Source organism: Bidens hawaiensis, unplaced genomic scaffold (assembly GCF_021521415.1).
Source record: "Bidens hawaiensis isolate Kalapana, Puna unplaced genomic scaffold, B.hawaiensis_p1.1 tig00008535_1, whole genome shotgun sequence".
In the NCBI taxonomy this organism is placed as follows: Eukaryota; Viridiplantae; Streptophyta; class Magnoliopsida; order Asterales; family Asteraceae; genus Bidens; species Bidens hawaiensis.
This window is the reverse complement of record NW_027491610.1, coordinates 936,339-958,086: the sequence shown is the minus strand read 5'-3', so window position 1 is coordinate 958,086 and position 21,748 is coordinate 936,339. Positions and strand designations below refer to the sequence as shown.

At 33.3% G+C, this 21,748-nt stretch overlaps 3 protein-coding genes across 3 annotated transcripts; all 3 read right to left on the bottom strand.

The window, feature by feature from the left end:
• Positions 1-943: 943 nt before the first annotated feature.
• LOC143529361 (protein SEMI-ROLLED LEAF 2-like) lies at positions 944-10,129 on the bottom strand. Its single transcript, XM_077025178.1, has 21 exons — positions 9,971-10,129; positions 9,462-9,506; positions 9,038-9,359; positions 8,807-8,881; positions 8,598-8,713; positions 8,381-8,495; positions 7,940-8,068; positions 7,770-7,817; positions 7,431-7,612; positions 6,797-6,993; positions 5,681-5,973; positions 5,447-5,596; positions 4,226-4,606; positions 3,988-4,137; positions 3,701-3,776; positions 3,478-3,605; positions 3,210-3,401; positions 2,752-2,880; positions 2,540-2,662; positions 2,266-2,457; positions 944-1,547 (listed from the first exon to the last, which is right to left on the bottom strand). Exons 3-21 carry the CDS (start codon positions 9,182-9,184, stop codon positions 1,389-1,391), a joined length of 2,982 nt encoding a protein of 993 aa, XP_076881293.1. The 5' UTR covers positions 9,185-9,359; positions 9,462-9,506; positions 9,971-10,129; the 3' UTR covers positions 944-1,388.
• A 3,466-nt stretch (positions 10,130-13,595) lies between these two features.
• LOC143529374 (uncharacterized) lies at positions 13,596-14,561 on the bottom strand. The gene is made up of 2 exons (XM_077025189.1): positions 14,472-14,561; positions 13,596-14,405 (listed from the first exon to the last, which is right to left on the bottom strand). The coding sequence occupies exons 1-2, from the start codon at positions 14,559-14,561 to the stop codon at positions 13,596-13,598; spliced, it is 900 nt and encodes a 299-aa protein (XP_076881304.1).
• A 1,669-nt stretch (positions 14,562-16,230) lies between these two features.
• LOC143529335 (zinc finger AN1 and C2H2 domain-containing stress-associated protein 13-like) lies at positions 16,231-21,284 on the bottom strand. The gene is made up of 2 exons (XM_077025154.1): positions 21,027-21,284; positions 16,231-17,070 (listed from the first exon to the last, which is right to left on the bottom strand). The coding sequence occupies exons 1-2, from the start codon at positions 21,123-21,125 to the stop codon at positions 16,354-16,356; spliced, it is 816 nt and encodes a 271-aa protein (XP_076881269.1). The 5' UTR covers positions 21,126-21,284; the 3' UTR covers positions 16,231-16,353.
• Positions 21,285-21,748: the final 464 nt, after the last annotated feature.

Below are 21,748 nucleotides of genomic sequence, written 5' to 3'. Positions count from 1 at the left end.
AGTTCAAATAACAATTTAATTAAAGTTTAACAAAAATTTCAAGGATCACTTAAACTAACCCAACCTTTAATAATAAAATAATATCTCTCTCGTCCATCTACTCAACCCAACTCAAGTTTTTACTTTTATTCACAACCCAACCTAAATTAATATTTTATTACATATATATGATTTTGGTGTTGATTTATTCTATAAAACTTATTATAAATAATAAAAAATTTATTTATTAAACAAAAATATTATATATATAGAAGATTATTAAACAAAACAAGACCATATAATTGGATTTAAAAAAACTAAACACATAAATTTCATTTTGAACCTAATAATTTATTTACAACTTCTAATTAAAAAGAATCTTACAAGCTCATATTTTAAAAATACATATTCTTGCAAATACTCCGTTTTATATAAAATTTGTATCAAAATGTTCATAAAAAACAAAACAAAACTGTGTTTTTATATATTTCTTAAAAAGTTAAATAATATAAGTTATTAAACAAAAATCAAATTACTAATAATACTAATCGTAAATATTGAAAAAAAGGTAAAAGAAAATTTATCACAACCACTCTTGGGTTGACATGGTTGACATGTGTCACACAACCCATCACAACCTTGGGTTGTCACACGGCCCACACCAACCAAGTTGTGAAGTTTTTATGACTTTTCTATTTTCTTTTAATTATTTGGTCAACAACCTATTCAAAAAAGTCACCAATAAAGTTGATCTTAGAGTTCAATTATTGTTAAAGAAGACCATTAATCTTTTAGTAAATGGCAACTCTAGTATGCAAATAAATTATAATTGAGCACTCATCACCTAATACAAGTGCCAAACTTCATTACCCGTCCCGAATGTTTCAGATCTTTTATCCATATCTCCCTACAACAAATTCAAGCTCAATGAATATCAAATACAAATGCACATACAAAATCTTAAAACACTCTTTCAAACCTTTTGTTGGATAAAAATGAAATTTACAAGCTAACAATTTACAAATACAATGTTCACATTCACCTTCAACTCAAGGGTGAAAAAGAATACTTAACCCCTCAACAAATTACTAACAATTCACTTTTCTAATTACAAAATAAACTCTCAAAATGCTTAAAGATCAGACCTTTAGGCCATCTCCATGCCTCTCAGTTCTATACATAAACACAAAACAAATTTATGAATAAACAAATTGTGTTGAATAAGTAACTGAAATAAGCAATCGGGTTCCGATCCGATCACAAACATAAGAATTCATCATCTCTAAATTTTGCAGCATGCAAGCACAATGTCTCGGGACGACTGACCTTCATAACCATATCTTTTGTGCAAGTTTAACCATTTTAAGAGCGCGCGCGATACTATGGTTCCAAAAGATTTGGTTGGTTGACTAACTTCTAGCAGCTTTTAAGAAATTATCATATGGACTTGATGCTGGCAGCCTAAATGATTGGGGTATGTGTTGGTATTCTCTTGCACATGATGATCCTCTACATTGTCCATTCACAGCCGGAGGTGTGCTTTGTTCCAAAAATGGATGGCCCGCTTGCTGAAAAAAGATTAAAAAATATATAATATAAACAAAATATAGTATAATGCAAAAATGCTAAGAAAATATGAATCAAGATTAATAGGGTTGACCAAAAAGATTAACAAACGTTTAAGTGATTCTCACGGTTCTCTACTTAAAACGGGTTCTGTATTTTTTATTTTTTATTTTCAGTCGTTATACGGGTCATGCTGCTTTAATCATTATGATATTCCTCCGCCACTGTCACATCAGTCAATTCTCCAGTTACAGACGGCCCTCTGTATGAGAGCCGTCAGACACTGTCAAAAATCACCGACGCGCGATACGGGCCGTATGCCCGTCTATAGCAATACGGGCCGTATTGCTTGTAACTGGTGTCTGGAAATGTGTCAGATGGTATACGATTTTCAGTTGCCTTTGTTCTTTTTTTTATTTTGTGGGATGACCCCCAAGACGACTTATTGATTTTATTCTATACTTTATGTTAAGGGTATTTAGGTCATTTCACATCTAGTTAACAGAAAAGGTTAACTAACATTCACTTCATGGACAAAACATGTTACGTTTATGCATAGTTACGGTCCAAACATGTAATTACTTAAACTTGGAGACCATAAACCAAAAATTGGCCATACCACAGGGACCATTTGTAACTTACTCTATTATATGAACGCGACACAATGAATATAATAACATATGGCACGTAATGAACATATATAATTCAAGAAAACTATACCGATTGGAAGGTTGTGTTAGTTTGATGCGCATTATCACTACGACTAGCGGGCCGTTGTATACTCATCAAATTGGACATTTTCTCCCTTTTTCCATTTACAAGAGCTTCACATTGATTGGTCATTTCTTTATAAGAAATCTCGGGTGCAACACTTATAGACATTCTTCCCACGTGTTGTGCAGACTCCAAAACCTTGAAACAATATAAGGTTTTTATCATATTATGATTACTATTAAATCAAATGGCATAACAATAACATGCTCAAAAGACTTACTGAATCCAATAGTTGATTAACACTCAAGAGATCATTACTCTCACTTGTTGCCAGTGAAAGACGGTTGCTACTTTCAAACGGATCAAAATCAAAATCATCATCCACAAATAAAAGAGGAGCATCCTGAACAAAAAGGAACAATTTTTTTTATAAATATTGACCATTCATAGTCATGATTATTTTAACTTATAATATTCAAAGTTCATAATTACCTCCTCCATAGATTTACGATTTTCTGCATTCTTTTTTGGTACATTTGCAGATGAGGAGCCAATAGGACACACATCATCATCAGGTACAAATCTGTTAAGTAATTGCTCCTTAATGATCGATAGCTCTGACTGCACAAACAAATTATTTACTTTTAATTTCTACATATTTAAAAACTTATGACTTCATAAATTTGAGTGGCAAATGGGTTATCATTACACATGGCAATTTCAAACCGTATATTTACAAATGAGTTGACTCAGCATTAGGATTAAACTAGGTAGAACAGAAAAAAATAACTTAAAAGGATACGGGCCAATCCGGTTATAAGTCACCAGTCAAACCCAACCAGACACATTTTGACCAGGCCCAAAGCGTTTCTGATCAAACCCAGCCAGGCCCAAAACACCCGTTTTGACCAAATAAGACATGAACCCGGGAAAGAGGGGGGGAGGGGTACCTCTGAAACCGATTCCAAGTGCTTGACGATTGTACCAGCCAATGATTCCATTGATTGTTCTTCTGAAAACTTTACTTCTGAAAGCGATTTTTGAGCTGACATATCATCTTCCTTTGACCCAAAACTAATGTTACCCGACCCGGGACCCGCAGTCAACTTACAATCTTCAATCAAGCACAAGAATGGATCCACCTATAACAAAAGAACAGATATATTTACAACCAACATAAACACCAGCATAAAATTGTTGAAATAATAATCAGTTTACCATCTTATTAGCAAGTGTCGCCTTTGCAACTGGAACAAGAGGAACAATACTAAATGCTTTCCCAGAAACAATAATCATAGTGGTTGCCAAAGTGTAAAGAGACCGCCTACGCGATGGTGGCAAGGCTCCTGCCATAATCACAATAATATTAAACTCCAATACCTTACATTGATGAAACTTATAAAGCTCATTCTTTTGAAGATAAGAACTATAAGATTCATACCTCCTTCAGCAAGAGAAATATCAAGCAATGAAAATGCCAGCTGGAAACTTCTAACTAAAGCCTCACGGCCCGAATGCTGCACAAATTCCATAATTTCAATGATTCAGTAACAAGAAAGCAGTACGGCTCGGGTGGGTCAAAGAGGGCATCTTTGTACATTAGTACATGCCGGGTCAGGTCGGGATGACCCAAAACACCCTTTGTCCAAAAAAATTTATAAACACAAGGCTTGTACATGGCGGGTCACATACCCAGTTTTTTTTATAATTTAGTACATAAGATATTACCTTTGCTCGAGAGAATAACAACACAAGACTGTATGTGTGAGCAATTGCTTCATAATTTTCAGGTGTGTTTTCAGGTGAAATAGATTGTGCCCAAATTGAAGATAACAGTAGTGATATTTGGTGAGAACTGAGCCTAAGAGTAACTGCCTCCTGATAATTGAAATAATAAATAAATAAAAATAATATATAACCCATATTACAAATAAAGATTGCGAAAAAGAAAACAACAAAAACCTACCCCATCTTTGTTAAAATTACTTCCAGAATTTGCATCGATTTTTATCGAATAAGTTCGGCTATAACTCGACTTCATTCTGTTAAATGCCCCGCTATTGTTTGACTTCTGTTGACTAGCATTATTGGTCATTAAAGGCCCGCCTTTTTTCATTTTCCCAAAAAGGGCAGCAGAAGAAGAAAATACGGAAACAGTTCTTGACAGTGACCGTGGGACCGCCGCCTTATTGGGATCAGTGCCAGCTGGCACGAGGCTTGAAGACTGAGGACAAACAGATGATGGCACAAGAACAACAGAAAATATTCTATGTGATCCGACTCGTGTTTCGTGATCTTTATGAACCATTGCAGGAAGTAACTGATGAAATAATGCTTCTGGAAATGCCTTAACAAAAAAAAATTATATATAATAATTTTAGTAACATGATTCAATTGCCCAAAAATTCAAAATTATGGTCAACATAGTCTGGCCATATTTCATCAGAGTTTGCCCAAGCTAGTTTCAGAGTTTGCCCAAGCCAAACTCTGAAACTAGCGTGGGCCCGGTACAACATAGTCTGGCCAGAGTGGGGCAACGAGACTCTAAAATTTGGAGAGTGCGGTAGCCTAAATACAAGAAAGTCTCCATTCTAAAAAAACAAAAAAATATTATTTTAAATGTGTACAATTAATGCAGATGCTAGTTAGCAGCTTGTCAATTTTACCCTTATTCATTAAAGATACCAATTGGGCCGAAAATTTTTTAGCCTGAAACTTTGGGCCAAGTTTTGGGCTTAAAAACTTAGGGCCGAAAAAATGGTCCAAACTCCAAACTAATGGCATTGGGATCTAAAACTTTCGGACTACACCATATTAATATCTTACAAATTACTAAAAGTTGGTTTGGTTCGGTTTGGTTTGGTTTTTGGTCGATAGCAGAACCTAAACCCAAACCAGAAAATCGAATGTTTAAACGTGAAATCAAACCGTCGGTTTTAACGGATTTGGTTATTTCGATTCAATTACATCAGTTATTCCAGTTATGGTTCAGTTATTTCAGTTTTGTGCATACCTCTAGACTCAACAACTTGCAACATTTAACGATTAGGGTAATTAACAAAAAAATGGGAATATATGTAAAGTTAATGAATATTTTAGTTAGCAATATGCCAATTTTACCCTTGTTATGCATGCAGACCAATTTATACCTTTAAATATGATTACATATATGTATATGTGTACTTGCCTTATTGTTGTAGGCCATATTAGGCAACGAAGCTACAATTTGAGCAGTACGGTAAACAGCACTAACTGTAGTTCTTGCTATAACCGTAATACTTGAAAGATTCTCCATCATTCCTGCCATAATATCAAATATTGGACTCGCATCACCGACCTGTGTTGACCAAGTTTGAGCAATCACATTTTTAAAGTAAAAAAATTAAAACTTTTGGTGTACAATAAAGAAAATGAAGGGGACCTTAGAGGATAACTCCACAAGGCATTCATCAACAACTTCATGAAACCTTCTGTTCCCTTTGATGACATCAGCACCCAAGTCTGCATCGTCTAGTGCCAAATGCACACTTTTTCTAAGATGTCTAATGACATCAGTAATTGCTCCAACTATTGCAACCGAAGCTTCTTTCTTTGTATCGTGTGCAAGTGAGGTGGTGACTTCTATAATGTCGACTTGCATTTCGGGCTTTTTTAGGACGTTTTTGTGGTCAAGATGCTTTATTAATATTGAAAGAAGAAAATGTGCATTGTGTCCTGAAAAAGTTAATAATAATAATAAGAGGAATAAGATTATTATTTGCGAAAGAGTATCTGCATAAAACGCAACCAACTTTCATCACATTTCAGCTTTGACTAGTCAACTTATTTTAGGCTAGAAAAATCATCAAATTAGGAACTTTAATTTGAGGTAATCGCCTAAGATACGCTCAAACATGATACGAAAATAATCAGGTTTGGGTTGGCATATCTAACCCGTTTTTCATTTAATAAACAGGTCATTTTCAGGTTGACGTTTTTAATTAAAAGGGTCATCAGTCATGTTTGGGTTTGCCTGTTTAGCCCGTGTAGTTAAACAGGTCTAACCACCAACCTGTTTAGTTAAACAGGTCGGCCCGCAAGCCGTTTATGGCCCATCAGTCCGTCTTTTTACAACCCGCCAACCCAATTAACATATTAACTTGATTATTTACCCACCAACCCGTTTGACACGTTTAAATAAATGGATTAAGCGTGTCATGTGGGTTACACAATTTAAAGTGTATATGGGCTAGGGTTGATGCTTCTGATAGAAACAAAAATACTGGTCATGTTTGGGTTGAACAATTCAACCAGTTAACCCGTCAACCTGACACGATTGACACTCAAAACTAGATAACCAGTTTACACACATTAAATCAGAAAAAAGTCAGCACTGTCAAATATATCGACCATTTGCCATGCCACCATTTTTACTCGTTACCCTAAATCATTTTTTGAATGGGATGTTTTTTCTCTAATGAACACCTGATACATTTGACACAGCGGTGGTTACTTTATATATGCAATTAACCCAAAACGCAAATAACAGAATTCATACCGGATTCATCCATTATAATCTGGATGTCTTTTAGAACAGGGTAGGCAACCCCTTGTTGAAATGGCCACAAATTTTCAGAATCAAAATAGCGGAATAAAGATTCAAGAACACGGCGCATTGTTGTAGCTTCTTTGCCCAAATTAGCCATATTATGAAGGCACACACGGGCCCAAAAGCAAGGGTTTTTAGCATCAACCCTACAAAAAGGAAAATAAATTTTGGTATACAAGTGAAACAAAGTGCAAAAAGTAGAAGTTTGAGTGTTTAAATTTTAATTATTTTAAGAAACTGAAGAATAAAATAATAATAATAATAATGACATTTTGTTAAGTTGCAAGTAAAGGGAAGTTTGGAGTTTTATATGTATAGTTTTATCTGTTTATTGATTTTTCTAAAGCAGGGTGTTTAGATGAAAAACGCTGCACATGATTACCTACTTGTTTAGGTTAAGACAACTAAATAATTTGTTAAAATATGCGGTTTGAGATGGTTTTTATTTCAAGCCAACTTCTTTTGTTTGATTCAAAATTACAAGTTTACCCTAAATAGGTTTTCTTTTTGAAAAAAAAACTGATTATTTGACTCCAAAATAACCATAAAGTATGAATTTATAGAATTTGGGAATGCAACTTACGCCGACACATTTAATTCGCCTTTCTCGTTAACAATTGTACTCCAAGAAGGAACCTTTATCAAAGCCTCTGATGGGGTGGCATGATGCTCATTTTTCAGTACTTCTTGGACCCATCGATTTTCATTAGGATTTTCGGACTCCTTGTTCAAAGATCCATAATTTTCCAACACTACTGAAACAATCTATGTAATGGAAACAAAATGAAAAAAAAAATCAATATAATAATGACTTTATTATTTGATACTAAACTAGAAAAGGTACAAAATTTATACTCAAAGAGTGAGTGAACACATAAATGTAGAAGTAAATACAATTTTCCTACTTATAATATATGCTTACATTATCAAACTCTGATGATATATGGGAATATCTACCCATGAACCAAACCTACAATACAAAAAAATAAAATTAATTATTAAAAAGATAACATACATATATAGTAATATTATTAATAAAAAACAACCATATACATGACAAGAAAAGTTCGTAAAAGCAACAATGAAAAATACCATTGAAGAAAGAGCTTGCAATGCAGCTGAACGGAGCGGGGCAACTCTTTCATCTTCGCCAACTTCTTGAGCTATTTGACAGAGTTTTGGAATAAATCCTTCCAAATTAAACATATAAGTTCCGTCTTTCTGCAAAATATAAAGAAAACCAAAGATAAGGTTGTTGAAAGTCAACAGAAATATCTAACAGCTAGGATTTGCAAACGGGCGGATCAGGTTACATGTCAAAGTGGGATTGGTTCAAACTTTTATATAATTAAAAGATTTAGGACAATTTCAACCCGCGTGAGGCGCCTTTGACCCGTTCAACCGATTTGGCATGTTTGACTTTTAGCTGATTCTCTAATTTTGACCCGACATTAATGAAATACAACACAAATTGCCCATTTCAATGTAAATAGGTTATACTACCCGCCATCATAAACATTAACAACCACCAACCTGACAATTTACAAAATCAAAGAGCGTTTGGCATCCGATAATTAACATTTCATCATGTCTTGTTTCATCCAGCAGAGTTTGCATGATACTCAGTAAACTATTTGCAAATAACGGCCTGCCAAAAAAAGACAAATATATTATTATTATTTTATTATTATTATTATTAATATATTATTGCCCAAAACTATACATATTAATGATGTGTGAATGAACTCACATTTGGTCTTTGCACGAAATCAACAATTTTCTGTAAATTAACATAACAATTTTTGCAGCCCGAAAATTCTCATTTCTTAATTCCTTATAATAACGATGCTCAAGAGAACATGTGATCTGAATGTAAGATTAAAAAAACTAATTAATAATACAACAACCAAACAATATCATAGCTTCATTAATCCAATAAAAAATGATATCATATGGTACCTTTGGAACACGTAAAGGATTTCTACCAGCATACTCACAAAGCTTCCCAATCTTCCTATCATTCGGTTCTTCACCCTTTTCAGATCACAAATAAAAATGCAAACTTTAATACTTTCTTGCTGCCATTTAACATGTAAACTTATCTAGACACAGTGTTTCTTTTTTCTTTCACAACATCAACAACTATGATGTAAACTGTGAATAAATTGAAGAAAATAATAACGAACTAACCGGATTTTTTGGGAAAATATCTGAGATCAGCTTCTTGTATCTCTTAACGGGCTGTCTAGACCTTGTAGCCAACGCGGGGCAGAAGAAACAAAGGCTACCACATACCGGCAAAACTTGCCTTGATACTAGCCCAGAAACAGCACTCATTTTGTATACCAATTTATACAAAATAACACTAACTTATAATAACAATAATAATATTTCAAGATTGTGTTTTGAGCTTTCTTCCCTTCTTAAATTCAACCATCTTGATAAATAGAGAAGGGGAAGAAAAGCTTCCAAATCCCAAATAAATTGGTACTTCAACAATAATCCAACCAGCCTACAACAAATAACACGACAATTTGGGTCAAGCATTTCATTAAACAGGCCATGTGCAGTGCATATATACCAATGTAATACGAAGAAGAGAAAGAAAAGCTACCAAATTCCAAAAAGAAATTATAACTTCAACAGTAATCCGACCAGCCTACGACAAATAACGAAGATTAAGATCAATCCCACCTCAAAAACCCCAATACATAACTCACATTGGGTTAAACATTTTATCGAACAGGCGCATAAATACCGAATGCAATATTCATACGAAGAAGGGAAAGAAAAGCTACCAAATCACCAAAAAAATTAATGGTATTTCAACAATGACCCGACCAGCCTACAACAATTTAGGGTCAATTCAACCTGAAAAACCCCATTACCGATGAGACATTTCATCGAACAGGTGGTGTGCATATATAACATAACCCAACACAAAATTCATTTGAATCCAATTTTACAACAATTAAACAATGAATTAAGATCAATCCCACCTCAAAAACCCCCCATTGCATAATTCAATTTGGGCGAGGCATTTCATCGAACAGGTGGTGTGCATAAAAACCCAACACAAAATGCAATCCAATTTCTTCGATAAAAAGGAATGAAATTGATTACCTTCAAGTCGATGCCTGTAAGAGCATTGAGGCTGGAAGGCTGGGAGGTTTTGTGATCACGAGAAACAAAATTTGTCGTCGAACAGGTTTTGATTGATCTCAGATCAACAATCCTGTTCTTTCTTTCTGTTTTCCTTCCTGTCTCTCTATATTATTATTACGATTACGATTCGATTAATAAACTATGGATCAGCCGGTCGAACAACTTATCATTATTAATTATTAATTATTATTATTATAATAATACTAATAATACATTGTAGTTTTTTTTTTAAATATATATAATGGAATGACAAAATGGATTTAAATTTTGTCAAATTGTAATCATGATGTCATGTCACCTCAATCATTGCATTTTTTTGTTTTCACTTTCCCACTCAAATTTTAGAACGTTGGGCGCATTTGTCTTGGTGCTAACTAATGTTGTATGAGAAGACCGTTTAATTTCGTTAGACCTAAGTATATTTTAAAGTTTCAACTATTTTGAGCTTTTAATTGTGTTAGTTTCACACTACACAGCTACTAGTTGAGCTTTGGCTCGCGTAAGGAGTAGCAAACGAGGTCAACCCAAGCTTAGGCTTGTTTACAGTTTTTCTTAAAATATAAAATAATTAAAAGTGTATATTTATTAATTAGTAAATAATAAACGGGCCAAGTTCGAGATTTAGAAAACTGGCTCAAGCTCTCGTAAGTCAAAACGAGTCGAGCTCGAGCTCAACTCTTTTACACCCCTTTAACAATATTTATAACAAAATTAGAGTGGAATCTAATTAGATAAACATTAACTTTTTTATTTTCATTGGTAAATGTTTTCAAATGAACGAATTTGAACTTGACACATGGCATGAATGAATACAGAGGACACAATGAGCCGACTGCCCAAAAGCAAAAGTTGATGGCTTAAAATGTGTCATACGTCGGCGACGGAATGAGTCTTCAAAATAAAATATAAGAGCATTTTTTATCGTAAATATATTTTTTAATAATAAGGTATATGAGTGACAATATTATTTTGAGTGTCTTTAGGATTTAGTATTGATGACATACCGAACTTAACCGCTTAAACGATACCGATCAAATTCGTGTCCTTGTGTCACCTCAACCAGGGGCGGACCCACATAGTTCCCATCGGGGTCCCGGGACACCAATGTTTTTTAAAAATTACTTAGAGTCGAAATATTAAATTTTGTAAGGACCCCATAAAAATTAATACTTGGAACACATACTATTAAGGTTGAACTAGTCTAGTGGAATTAAATTTTTTCTTTGAGATGTTGCAGGTTCAAGCCTCACCATACCCAGTTTTTGTTGTTTTTTTAATATTCTAGTCAATATTAGTTATTTAGTTAGGGTATTTGTGTTTTTTCTTTAGTTTATCCCATATAACCATTATCACTTTAGTTTATCCCATATAACCATTATCACCATGCAACATATATAATGACAACATGAGTTTTACATATACTTAAATTATTTATCTTGTGTATGTATATTATAATTAATCATTTATTTGTGTAAGAGTTAGTTTTTCATGTCTTGGTTATTCATGTAAGACCATATATATATAGCTTACGCTTATGTTTTTCGGGTATGAATAAAAATGAATTAAAAGTGTATGTTCTATCTAGTTTCTAATCTATATTCTTTCTGCTTACTCGTTTCCGATGACACCATATTTTCGTGTTTTATTATGTTCCTCCTCTCGACCCGACCCGAATAACGACCGACCCAAAAATTTTGTAAACCGGAAAAATTGGGACCCATTGACCAAAAATCCTGGGTTCGCCACTGGCCTCAACGCGACACATTTAGTTATATTCTTATTAGATTGATTTTCATATATCCAAATCATTTTACTGAAAAAAATTGAGAAGTATTTTAGAAACTCACAATTTTTCCAATAGTTGAGTAATAGGTTTGAAAACTAAACACGTCTTATATAAATTATTATTATTATTATTAAAAAATAAAATTGCAATTGGTTAGCATGTCCATTTGGAACGTGGAGGACGTAAAGCTGATATGTGTTGGCTAAATCCTAACTTTCAAATCAAGTGGAACAATTAAATACGGAAAATTCTAAAGGTACACCATCTACACCTATTAAGTAAGCATATTTGCACACCATTCAGCATACGTTTCGTATGCTCAGCATACGTTGCGTATGTTGTAATACTTTTTCAGATATCATACGATTCGTATGTAATGTTATACGGTTCATATGGCTTTTGTATAAACAATACGAATAATATGAAAAGCATACGATTCATATGAACAACTTTTAAGTAATGTTATACGGTTCATATGGCTTTTGTATAAACAATACGAATAATATGAAAAGCATACGATTCATATGAACAACTTTTAAGTAATGTTATACGGTTCATATGGCTTTTGTATAAACAAAACGAATAATATGAAAAAGCATACGATTCATATGAACAACTTTTAAGTAAAATTAATAAACGCTTCGTATAAAAATGATACATTTCGTATAGCTTAAATACGAATCATCTAAAATGTATACCGTTCGTATTTGAATGTGTAACAAAATAAGTTTTACTTGTAACCATCTAAAACAAAGGCGTAAGCTTTGTCTCCAACAATAGTCATTGCATGTGAGCTTCTTGCACCAGGACATCCTTTTTGGTTCAACTGCAAATAATAATATTTGCAGTTAGTAAATATGGTTTATTTGGTAAAATCAGAAATCATGAACCAGTGATCAATTATTGACATAACTAACATCTAAAGATGAATAAACCGGACAATAATTATGGTTTAAATGAATTTGATAATGATTTAGCTTGAATTCAAGAACAGTAGAACACTAATTCAATGATCTTTTTAAATAATTACTTTCATGTCAATGAATTTTGCAGCCTGCTTCTACTGGAGAACAAAGTGTAACCTAACTAAGGCTGTAAATAAACGAATGTTTGAAGAACTGTTTGGCGGGCCATTCGACCATGTCTGCTCTTTTAATATATGACGAACACGAGCAAGGAATTTTGTTCCATTAACTAAATGAATGAACACGAACATAGGCCATGTTCATTCAATTGTGAAGACTTTGGGTCGGTTTTGGGTTTGACCTAAAAAAGACGAAACCATGAACATTTCTAAATACTAAACTCACATAGTTGTATAACAAATACATAAAAATAAAAGCATTAACATTCATCAAACCCCAACATAGTTTGAAAAGGAAATCACTGCTACATCCATCCAAATTACTAGAATTCACGCATACAACAAAAAAAGATAACGTTTACGTGCGTCAACAATAAAAGATAAAACCATAATAGCTAAATTGTGCATTTATCATACTAGGTATCATCATAAACCATGATCCTCGTCACTACCATCACCAAAATCATCATCATCACCGTCACCTCTATCATCATCATCACCAACACCACTAGCATCATCATCACCTGCATCATCACTACCGTCATCACTAGCATTATCACCAACATCATGAAAGCCCGACTCCTCCTGCGGCCGCGACTCCTTTGGCGGTGGCACATCAGCAGTGGGACCGTTCCTGTCTCTAACCAACCACTCTATCATCCTCTCCATCCTTATCATACGCTGCTCCATATTAATTAATCACATATCCTGATTCACCGTCCCGACATTGCCATGCGACTGCCCCTCATCGACACGTGGCCCCTGAACAAGTACATAAACGTTAGGATGGCAATGTAAGTAGGGATGGTAGTGAAACTCGAACCCGGTGGGAAAACCCGAAACCCGACAAATGGCAAACCGTACCTATTTGTCTTGTATGTTGCATCTACGAACAACACATGCGGGAATGCACGCCAAATCGGGAACGATAATTCATGAACGATGAATAGCCTCTCCAACTTGTGAGTGGATTCATTTACCTCATGCTCTTGAAGGTAACCAGCATTATCCAAGAGTGTGAAAATAACTTGCATCGGAGACTTGTTACCGTGGAGGGATACTCGTTGCCTTTGTTGTTCGTTGTATACGTTTTTTGCCGTAGACACACAACGAGGGTTCTGTTTTCTTATTATTGATATAATGTTTTGGGGATCCACGTTCTGGTTTGTCAGATCCTTAACCAAAACTTTTTGCGCGGGGTTCAACCTCTTTGCAAATTCATGATCTTCCATATATAGAGCAGGCGGATGATTATGTGTACCACACACAACTTTTAGTTTCCAACCATCTTCCACTTTGTGGTACTTTGCAATCAACTGAAATGAACAGTTGATTTTCTTGGTACCACCAACGTGTCTGACAGTTGCCTTCCCCTTGTATACACCACCACGATCACATCTAAGAAACAACTTGTTCTTGTCGCCAGCAACATTTGTCTTAGACCTTTGGGTAATTATCATGTAACCATTGTTAAGTCCGGTGTTGTACGCCCATTGCTTCAACTTATCGAAACACATAAACACCTAAAATAAGATTCATTTTTGTTAATAACAGGATAACGTAATACAAACATGAATAGAAAACCTGACCTGTTCGGTTGTGAAAAAATGACCAGATTCCACAAAAACGGTGGCGAAAGATTCATCGGATTCCACAAAACTTTCTTCAAAATTATGCATTTCATCAACGAAATTTATCAATGTGGTTGGAAAAATAAATTTAGGTTGGTAATATTTTTAACAACATTTGGAAGGGATGAAGGAGGGGGGGGGGGGGGGAAGTGAGTAAAATATACACACACTTCATTGTTAGATGTATATCGTTCAAGAAGTAAGTAGGTAAAAAACCATATGAGATCACACAATTTATATGGTTGAGAGATTCCTTTTATTCCTAATATTCGTCTTACAGTCTCACAATATGGTCAAAGAATCAATGAGGCCTAAATATATGTGAGAGATTGATGGATTAAATATGTTTCACGCTTCTTGCAAAAGTAATTGTACAATTTTAAAGATTCTTCGTCATACGTTTCGTATTATTTCCTATACATTTCGTATAGATTACTTCTCATGAGTTTTCAAACACCTACATGCATACGATTTGTATTCTTCATATACGGTTCATATGTTTATGTTAGATTACATGCTTCGTATGAAATCTTATACGTCTCGTCTTCCATATAATACGAACTGTATACAAAAGCATATGACTCGTATAGTTTCTGAAGTATATGACTCGTATAGTTTCTGAAGCATATGACTCGTATGGTTTTCCATATGACTCGTATGGCTTCCTTGATTTGACTAACTTAAGTTATTATTCTATACGTTGCGTATGCCAGCATACGTTGCGTATGAGGCCTATGATTAGATGGGGGAATGGTGTTTAAATAAGCTAAGCGGTGTATCTCTAGCAAACCCATTAAATACCTTTAAAGACCAAATCAAGAGAATATATTTTTTTAATGAAGGTTGATATTGAACAACTGTCAACTTTAGTGCAACAACAAGAATGAACCAACGTCTACAAACGTTCTTGTATCAAATTAAAAAAAATAATAAATAATAATAATAATAATAATAAAAGATCTGAAGCGTAGAACGAGTGAACACTAGAGGTTGTTATGTGACTTTGCCAAACAACTACGGTATGTTCTAAAAAAAAGATGGTCTATGTAAACTGTCTTTCTAAATATGGTTAAATGTCAAATACGAGTCTAAAATCCATATATTTGAATACGGGCGTTCCTATGTTTTTATATGTATGCCACTTGTAAAGGGGGGTATTGTTGCTTGCACGGCTGCACGCCCTCACTCAAGTTACATTAGTCATGTCACCTGCCAAGTGGCCATTTAGTTCTGGCATTTTGGGAAATAATTATGTTAAATAAACTAACGTTCATACATGCCAAGGGCAATTAAACTATAAACAGTGTGATTAGTCATGGTTGTTCATTGTAAAACAAGTGTTTAGTGTGTGAAACATATATGGCTGCTCATATATGTGTCACCTGAATCACATCTGTAAGAAGGGTTGATTAATGTTGCAGTTAAAAATTAAAAAAAATATATTTTTTTTAATTTTTAGCATATCATTTAATTGGAAACATATATAAAACTTTATATATATATATATATCAAAGTTCAAAATCAAATGAACATGTATTCTGATTTTGTCATTGTTCGTTCGCTCGCTACTCAATATTGACCCCCTAAACATGAGTTAAACGAACAAACACAAACATTGTGCAGTTAATATATGTTTGGTTTTATTTTGTTTTGTTTATAGACTTATGTGCATATCTCACTCTCACACTTCTCTCTCCACAATCATTTAAAAAAAAACAAAGTAAAAGAATCAAATCCAACAATTTAAACAATGTGTTTACAACATTGGATTTACATAAATTGAATATCAAAACCCAATTTTAACATTTACAACCCAATTCAACAAATCAATATTATGTTTTTAAGCTTTAGACACACCTCTATGTTCTTTTTCAACATGTTCTACCAAAGCCACCGGATCCCGGAACCCTTTGCTGCACTTTGGACACACGTCAACTGTCACCTTCATCACACCCTTCTTCTCATGAACCATTTGAACATGATCTATCAAACTCGAAACCTTCGAAAACTTCATATTACAAATCGGACACTCCTCCACTTTACCACCGGAATGGCTCGTACCGCCATTTTGACCACTCTTATCATCATCACTTATAATAAGAGATGAAACCGCTTTGAGTAAACTTGTTGTCCAACTTGATGACGACGAGGAGGATGCATTAGACGAAACGGTTCGTGAGTCTTGTTTTGTGAGACTTGAAAACCCCCAAAATGTAGAAGTGGGTTCGGGCTTTTTGGGTCCGGGACAACTATGGTCGAGTCCTAACCTATGTTTAAGGCAATGGTCGATGGTGCAGTCACGACACTTGATCGTGTTGGAAAATGTTAGGATTTCTCTACACCCGCGAACAGGACATTTTTTTTTCTTGGTGGCCTTTTCGTAATTTGACGGGTCGCAGTCGGTGTTAACATGAGATTCCCATGTTATGTTTGGATCTTGGCTGGGGATTAAGTGAACCGCTTTCGCGCATAGAGGGCATATGACTACGGTTCGGTTGTTTTTGTTGGCTTTTGGACAATTGTGTGTGATATAACTTCTATGTTCAAGACAGAAAACCTGCAAAAAGTTTAGCAATTTGAAGAATTAAATATTTTGACAGTGTATATTGTTTGGATTATACCAAATATTTGTTTTTTAAATTGATTATTTAGGGTCACATAAGCAACTAGAAGCAACACAACCGGTTATATAGCAGAACAATTACTGAGATGAAACAAATATAATCAGATTTCATAATGTCAAATCTAACCCATTTTGAGCCAAGCCACTTGTGAGCTACCGGAGATAGGCTCACTAAAAGCTCAAACTGAGCCGAGCTTAAACAGGCACGAGCTCAAGTCTATAAACAAAATCGTTCAAAATACGAGCCCGAGCTTCATTTATCGAGCTCCAAGTAGGCTCGTGAGCCTAAATGAGCCCACATTTTATATAACTTGTATTTGATGCATTAAATAAATATCAACAGATAATAATTGTGCATATATAATTTAAAATTATGATCAAGTTGATCTCGAGCTTGATAAACTTATCACGAGCCAAACTCAAACTTTATTAGTATAGCTCAAATCAAGCCAAACTCGAGCTCAAGCTCCTATAAGTTAAACAGGCCGAGCTCGATCTTGGCTCGTTTACACGCCTATGTTTCGTGCTAAGGTTCACATGTTTAACCCATTCAAATTAACAGAACGACCCACTTATCGTTAACTAACCGTTTAATCAAATTTATCACAGCCCGTTAGCCCATTTAACACATTTACAACCTGATTATAACTTTCTAAAACCCATTAATCCGTTTGACTTGTTTATATAAATAGGTTAAACAATTTGCCTTTGGTAAGGCTGTAAACGAACCAAACCGGACAAGGCGTTGTTCATGTTCGCCCGTTAAGCTTTTATCGGACAAAAGAACGGTTCATGAACACCTAGCCACACAAAATTTCTTATCCACAGTCTTTCAATAAGAAAACGAAACAGTTCAACAGGCCAAGTGTGTTGATAAATGGAAGACATTTAATATTCAACAGGCGAAAACTAACTAAATTAATATTATTATTAGCTGAATACCACCAATAAACACACAAAGGGTTTCAAATCAATAATCATCATCATCATCATCGTACTCAGTATATCCCACCAATAGCAATGCTATGGTAGGGTCTGAGGAGGGTAAGATGTAGACAGCCTTACCTCTATCCCATAGGGATAGAGAGGCTGCTTCCGGTGAGACCCCCGGCTCGATAGTAGTTTTGCATCAAGCCTTGGACATAAGGCACATAACACTCAATCATCGGGACACCGGCTGATTGGTGCATGTGCCCTTGTCTTTCGGCTATCAACGCCACCACATGATGCCTGATTAACCTTCCGCCACTTTTAACGTTATTTTCACGTGATTAGTAAAATAACGTCAAAATTAGTGCAATTTTAATAAAAGACTACTCATTCTAATATATCTATTCTAATAAAAGACTACTCATTCTTGCCACTTGTCAATCCTCACCTTTTTTCAACAAATTTCAATATATGGTCCTTATCTTTTTAAGTAATTGCAATATATGAATTCAATTTTATTAAATGCAAATCTTAACACATTCATTCATTAACATTAATTGTGAAATAAGAATATGAGGAAAATTCAAAATTGATGTTGCAATCATGTTAGAATAAAATTTTAAAGTCACATGTAATTGCAAATTAAAGAAAATACAGGTTCTTCATTGTCGAAGTATTCGGATTTGTATGGAAATTACAAATTGTTTTTAAACTGAGATTCGAGCAACATTGCATAATTTTTTATATAAGATTTTCAAACTTGGATTTAAAATTTTCTCATATGCATTTGAACCCAGTAAAATGTGTATTTTTCTTAATTTTCTCCGAACATTTTGTATAAATATTGCAAACATGAAGAATACTTATTATATATATCTTTAGCATTATAATTATAATCATATGTATAACGATTTACTATATGAACCATTTGTCATTTATTTATATGACTTTTTAAGTAGTAAATGGTTTTAGCAATAAGAAGATCAATATTTAGTTTTCAATATTTTCTTTCATAACTCAAACCGAAATGCTTCTAAAATATATATTTTATGGCTTGATTAATACTTTTTTTAATATATTTAAATATATTTAAAATAATATGCCTTATAAGACAAATTACTTAACTAAAAACATTCAAAACGTTAAACCAAAAAAGTGGATTCAATCTCATTCCACTATTTTAGTTTTCCAAAAATCATTTAGGATATTGACATCTAGAATATCGTTTTTATCAGTTATTTACATAATTTCTATATTATATTAACTTATTAATTTTATTTTTAAACAAATACAATGAACTGGGTTATGTTAGTTTCCCATGTTGGTTAGTACAAAATTAAAATCTTTATTATATTTTATATTCAAAATAATAAAGTTATACACATTTTTTTTAAAAAAAGAATTACATTTATAACATTTATTATTAAAATTTATAAAAATTCATTAAGATTCACATATTCCTTATAATGTAACTTAATACAAATATATATTATTTTTATTTTTATTTTTTATTATTTGTAACTTAATCATGCTTCTCATTATATTTCAAAGACATTCCACATTCACATTAATTATGTAAAAAAAATATATAGTTAATCTGGTTAAAAGTCAAGTCATTTACCATGCTTTCATAAAATTCAAAATTTTTGCTTTTTTTTTCTATAAGTTGTTATATATATATATATATATATATATATATATATAGAGAGAGAGAGAGAGAGAGGAGGGTTATACTAAAAAGAAGTAGTTTCCTAGGAAGACTAAGAATAAATCATAGCCATTAGATCATGTTAATCAATGGTTGAGATTTAAAATTACCAAAAACCGACATAGTTTCTTACAATTACTCTTTCACCACTATAACCGACATAGTTTCTTAGAATTGTTCTTTCACCATAGATTTTAATGCCACTTGTCAAAAATCTATTGGTTCTTACCATTCTTAGGAAACTCTTTCTTTTTATTTGAACCCTTTTCTATATATATATATATATATATATATCGATTAGTTAAATAATCCAACAACTTCCCATAATATTAACTAATAAAACAGGATTAGTATATAAAATTTAAACATTCCTAACCAATATTTTCAAGTATTATAAATAAGAATCACTACCTTCACTTTATGCAACTTTAAATCTTCTATTATTTTGTTAACTCAAAATAATCATTGTTACTTGAACATGCTTTAAGGTTAGTATGTCTTTGTCTTTTTTCGGCAATTACATTCATATGAAATGAAACAAATCATTTTGTTATATTTTAATTTTCGATTTTATCAGTTCGTTGATTATGCAATTGTTAATTGTAAGATATAATATCAATTAAAAATTTGTCATACACAGAATATTAATGACAACAATTTATCATGATTAATCAATCAATTTAAATTCTAAAGATTCTAAGGATGATTATCTCATCAAAGTTTAGGTAATCTGGTTTTTGGTATAATCATGATTTTTGGATAAACATGAGCAGATGATCTCAAATGATATCATAATAATTGATTAAAAGATATGATATTTTACGTGTATGAATATTTATTTTTTAGTTTCATGGATACATTATCATTTATCTATGGTCGGTATGTACTTGAAGAACCTTACTTGACACACGATAGAGTTATAATCAGGGCTATATGCTACCTTATCAAGAATTACAAGCAGACATGTATTAAAGATTTTCATTTTTGATAAACAATGTATACCAACCAATACAATCATGAATGTAGTGTAAAGAAAGATTTTACTTATTTGTAACATATTTGTGTATTCTCTGTTATGTAATTTCTTTAATTTAAATGTAAATTGTAATTACATTAACAATATATGATCATGTTGTTGACTATATTTTACTTAATGGTTAAAATTTAAATTTTTTATCAATTATCCGTGTAATACACGGGCCTCAAACGAGTAATAATAATAATAAAAGGAGGAGTAAGTTGAAAGTGGAACCTTGTAGCAGCAATCGCAGGTGAAAGGAAGGAAATCAATGAGTTTACAATCGTCAACGGAGCAATGTTTTCCCAGATCTGGGAACGCAGGAGTACCCATTACTTTACGTACTACTTCCACCGATGATTATTGATTGTTGAATTTTTAGTATATGAAACTGTCAATTTGAATGAATGAATGTATTGATTGTTTTAGTGATGGATAGATCTTTCGAATTCCGCGTTCAAAGTCGTCGTCGTCTTCACGCGGAATCCAAAGTCCAAATTGCAGAATGAATGAATTGACAGGGAACAAGAGCTGTTAGGAGATAAAATAATATTAATATTAATATTATATTACTTAGAACAGGGCATAATTGTAATATACTCAACTTTTCTTAGGTCTGTAAACGCAACGAGCCAAGCCCGAGCTTAGCTCATTTTGATCTTACGAGCTCGGCTTGTGAGTGATTTCTCAAGCTCGTGCTCGCCTTGTTTATAATGTATATTAAATAATTTATATATGTTTCTAGTTATTGTTATAACTTTGAGAAAAACCTTAAATGAGCCTGAGCCCGTGTAATACCTTAAGCGACTCAAACACGGTTGTGCGGTGTGAAATTGATGCATAAAAATCCAAAAAATGTTAAACTTGAATACAAAGCTCGTTGTGGCTTGACAAACCTAAATGAGCTTCAATACAAGGCTCAAGCTTTCATTGACGCTCGAGCTCAGCTTTTTTTG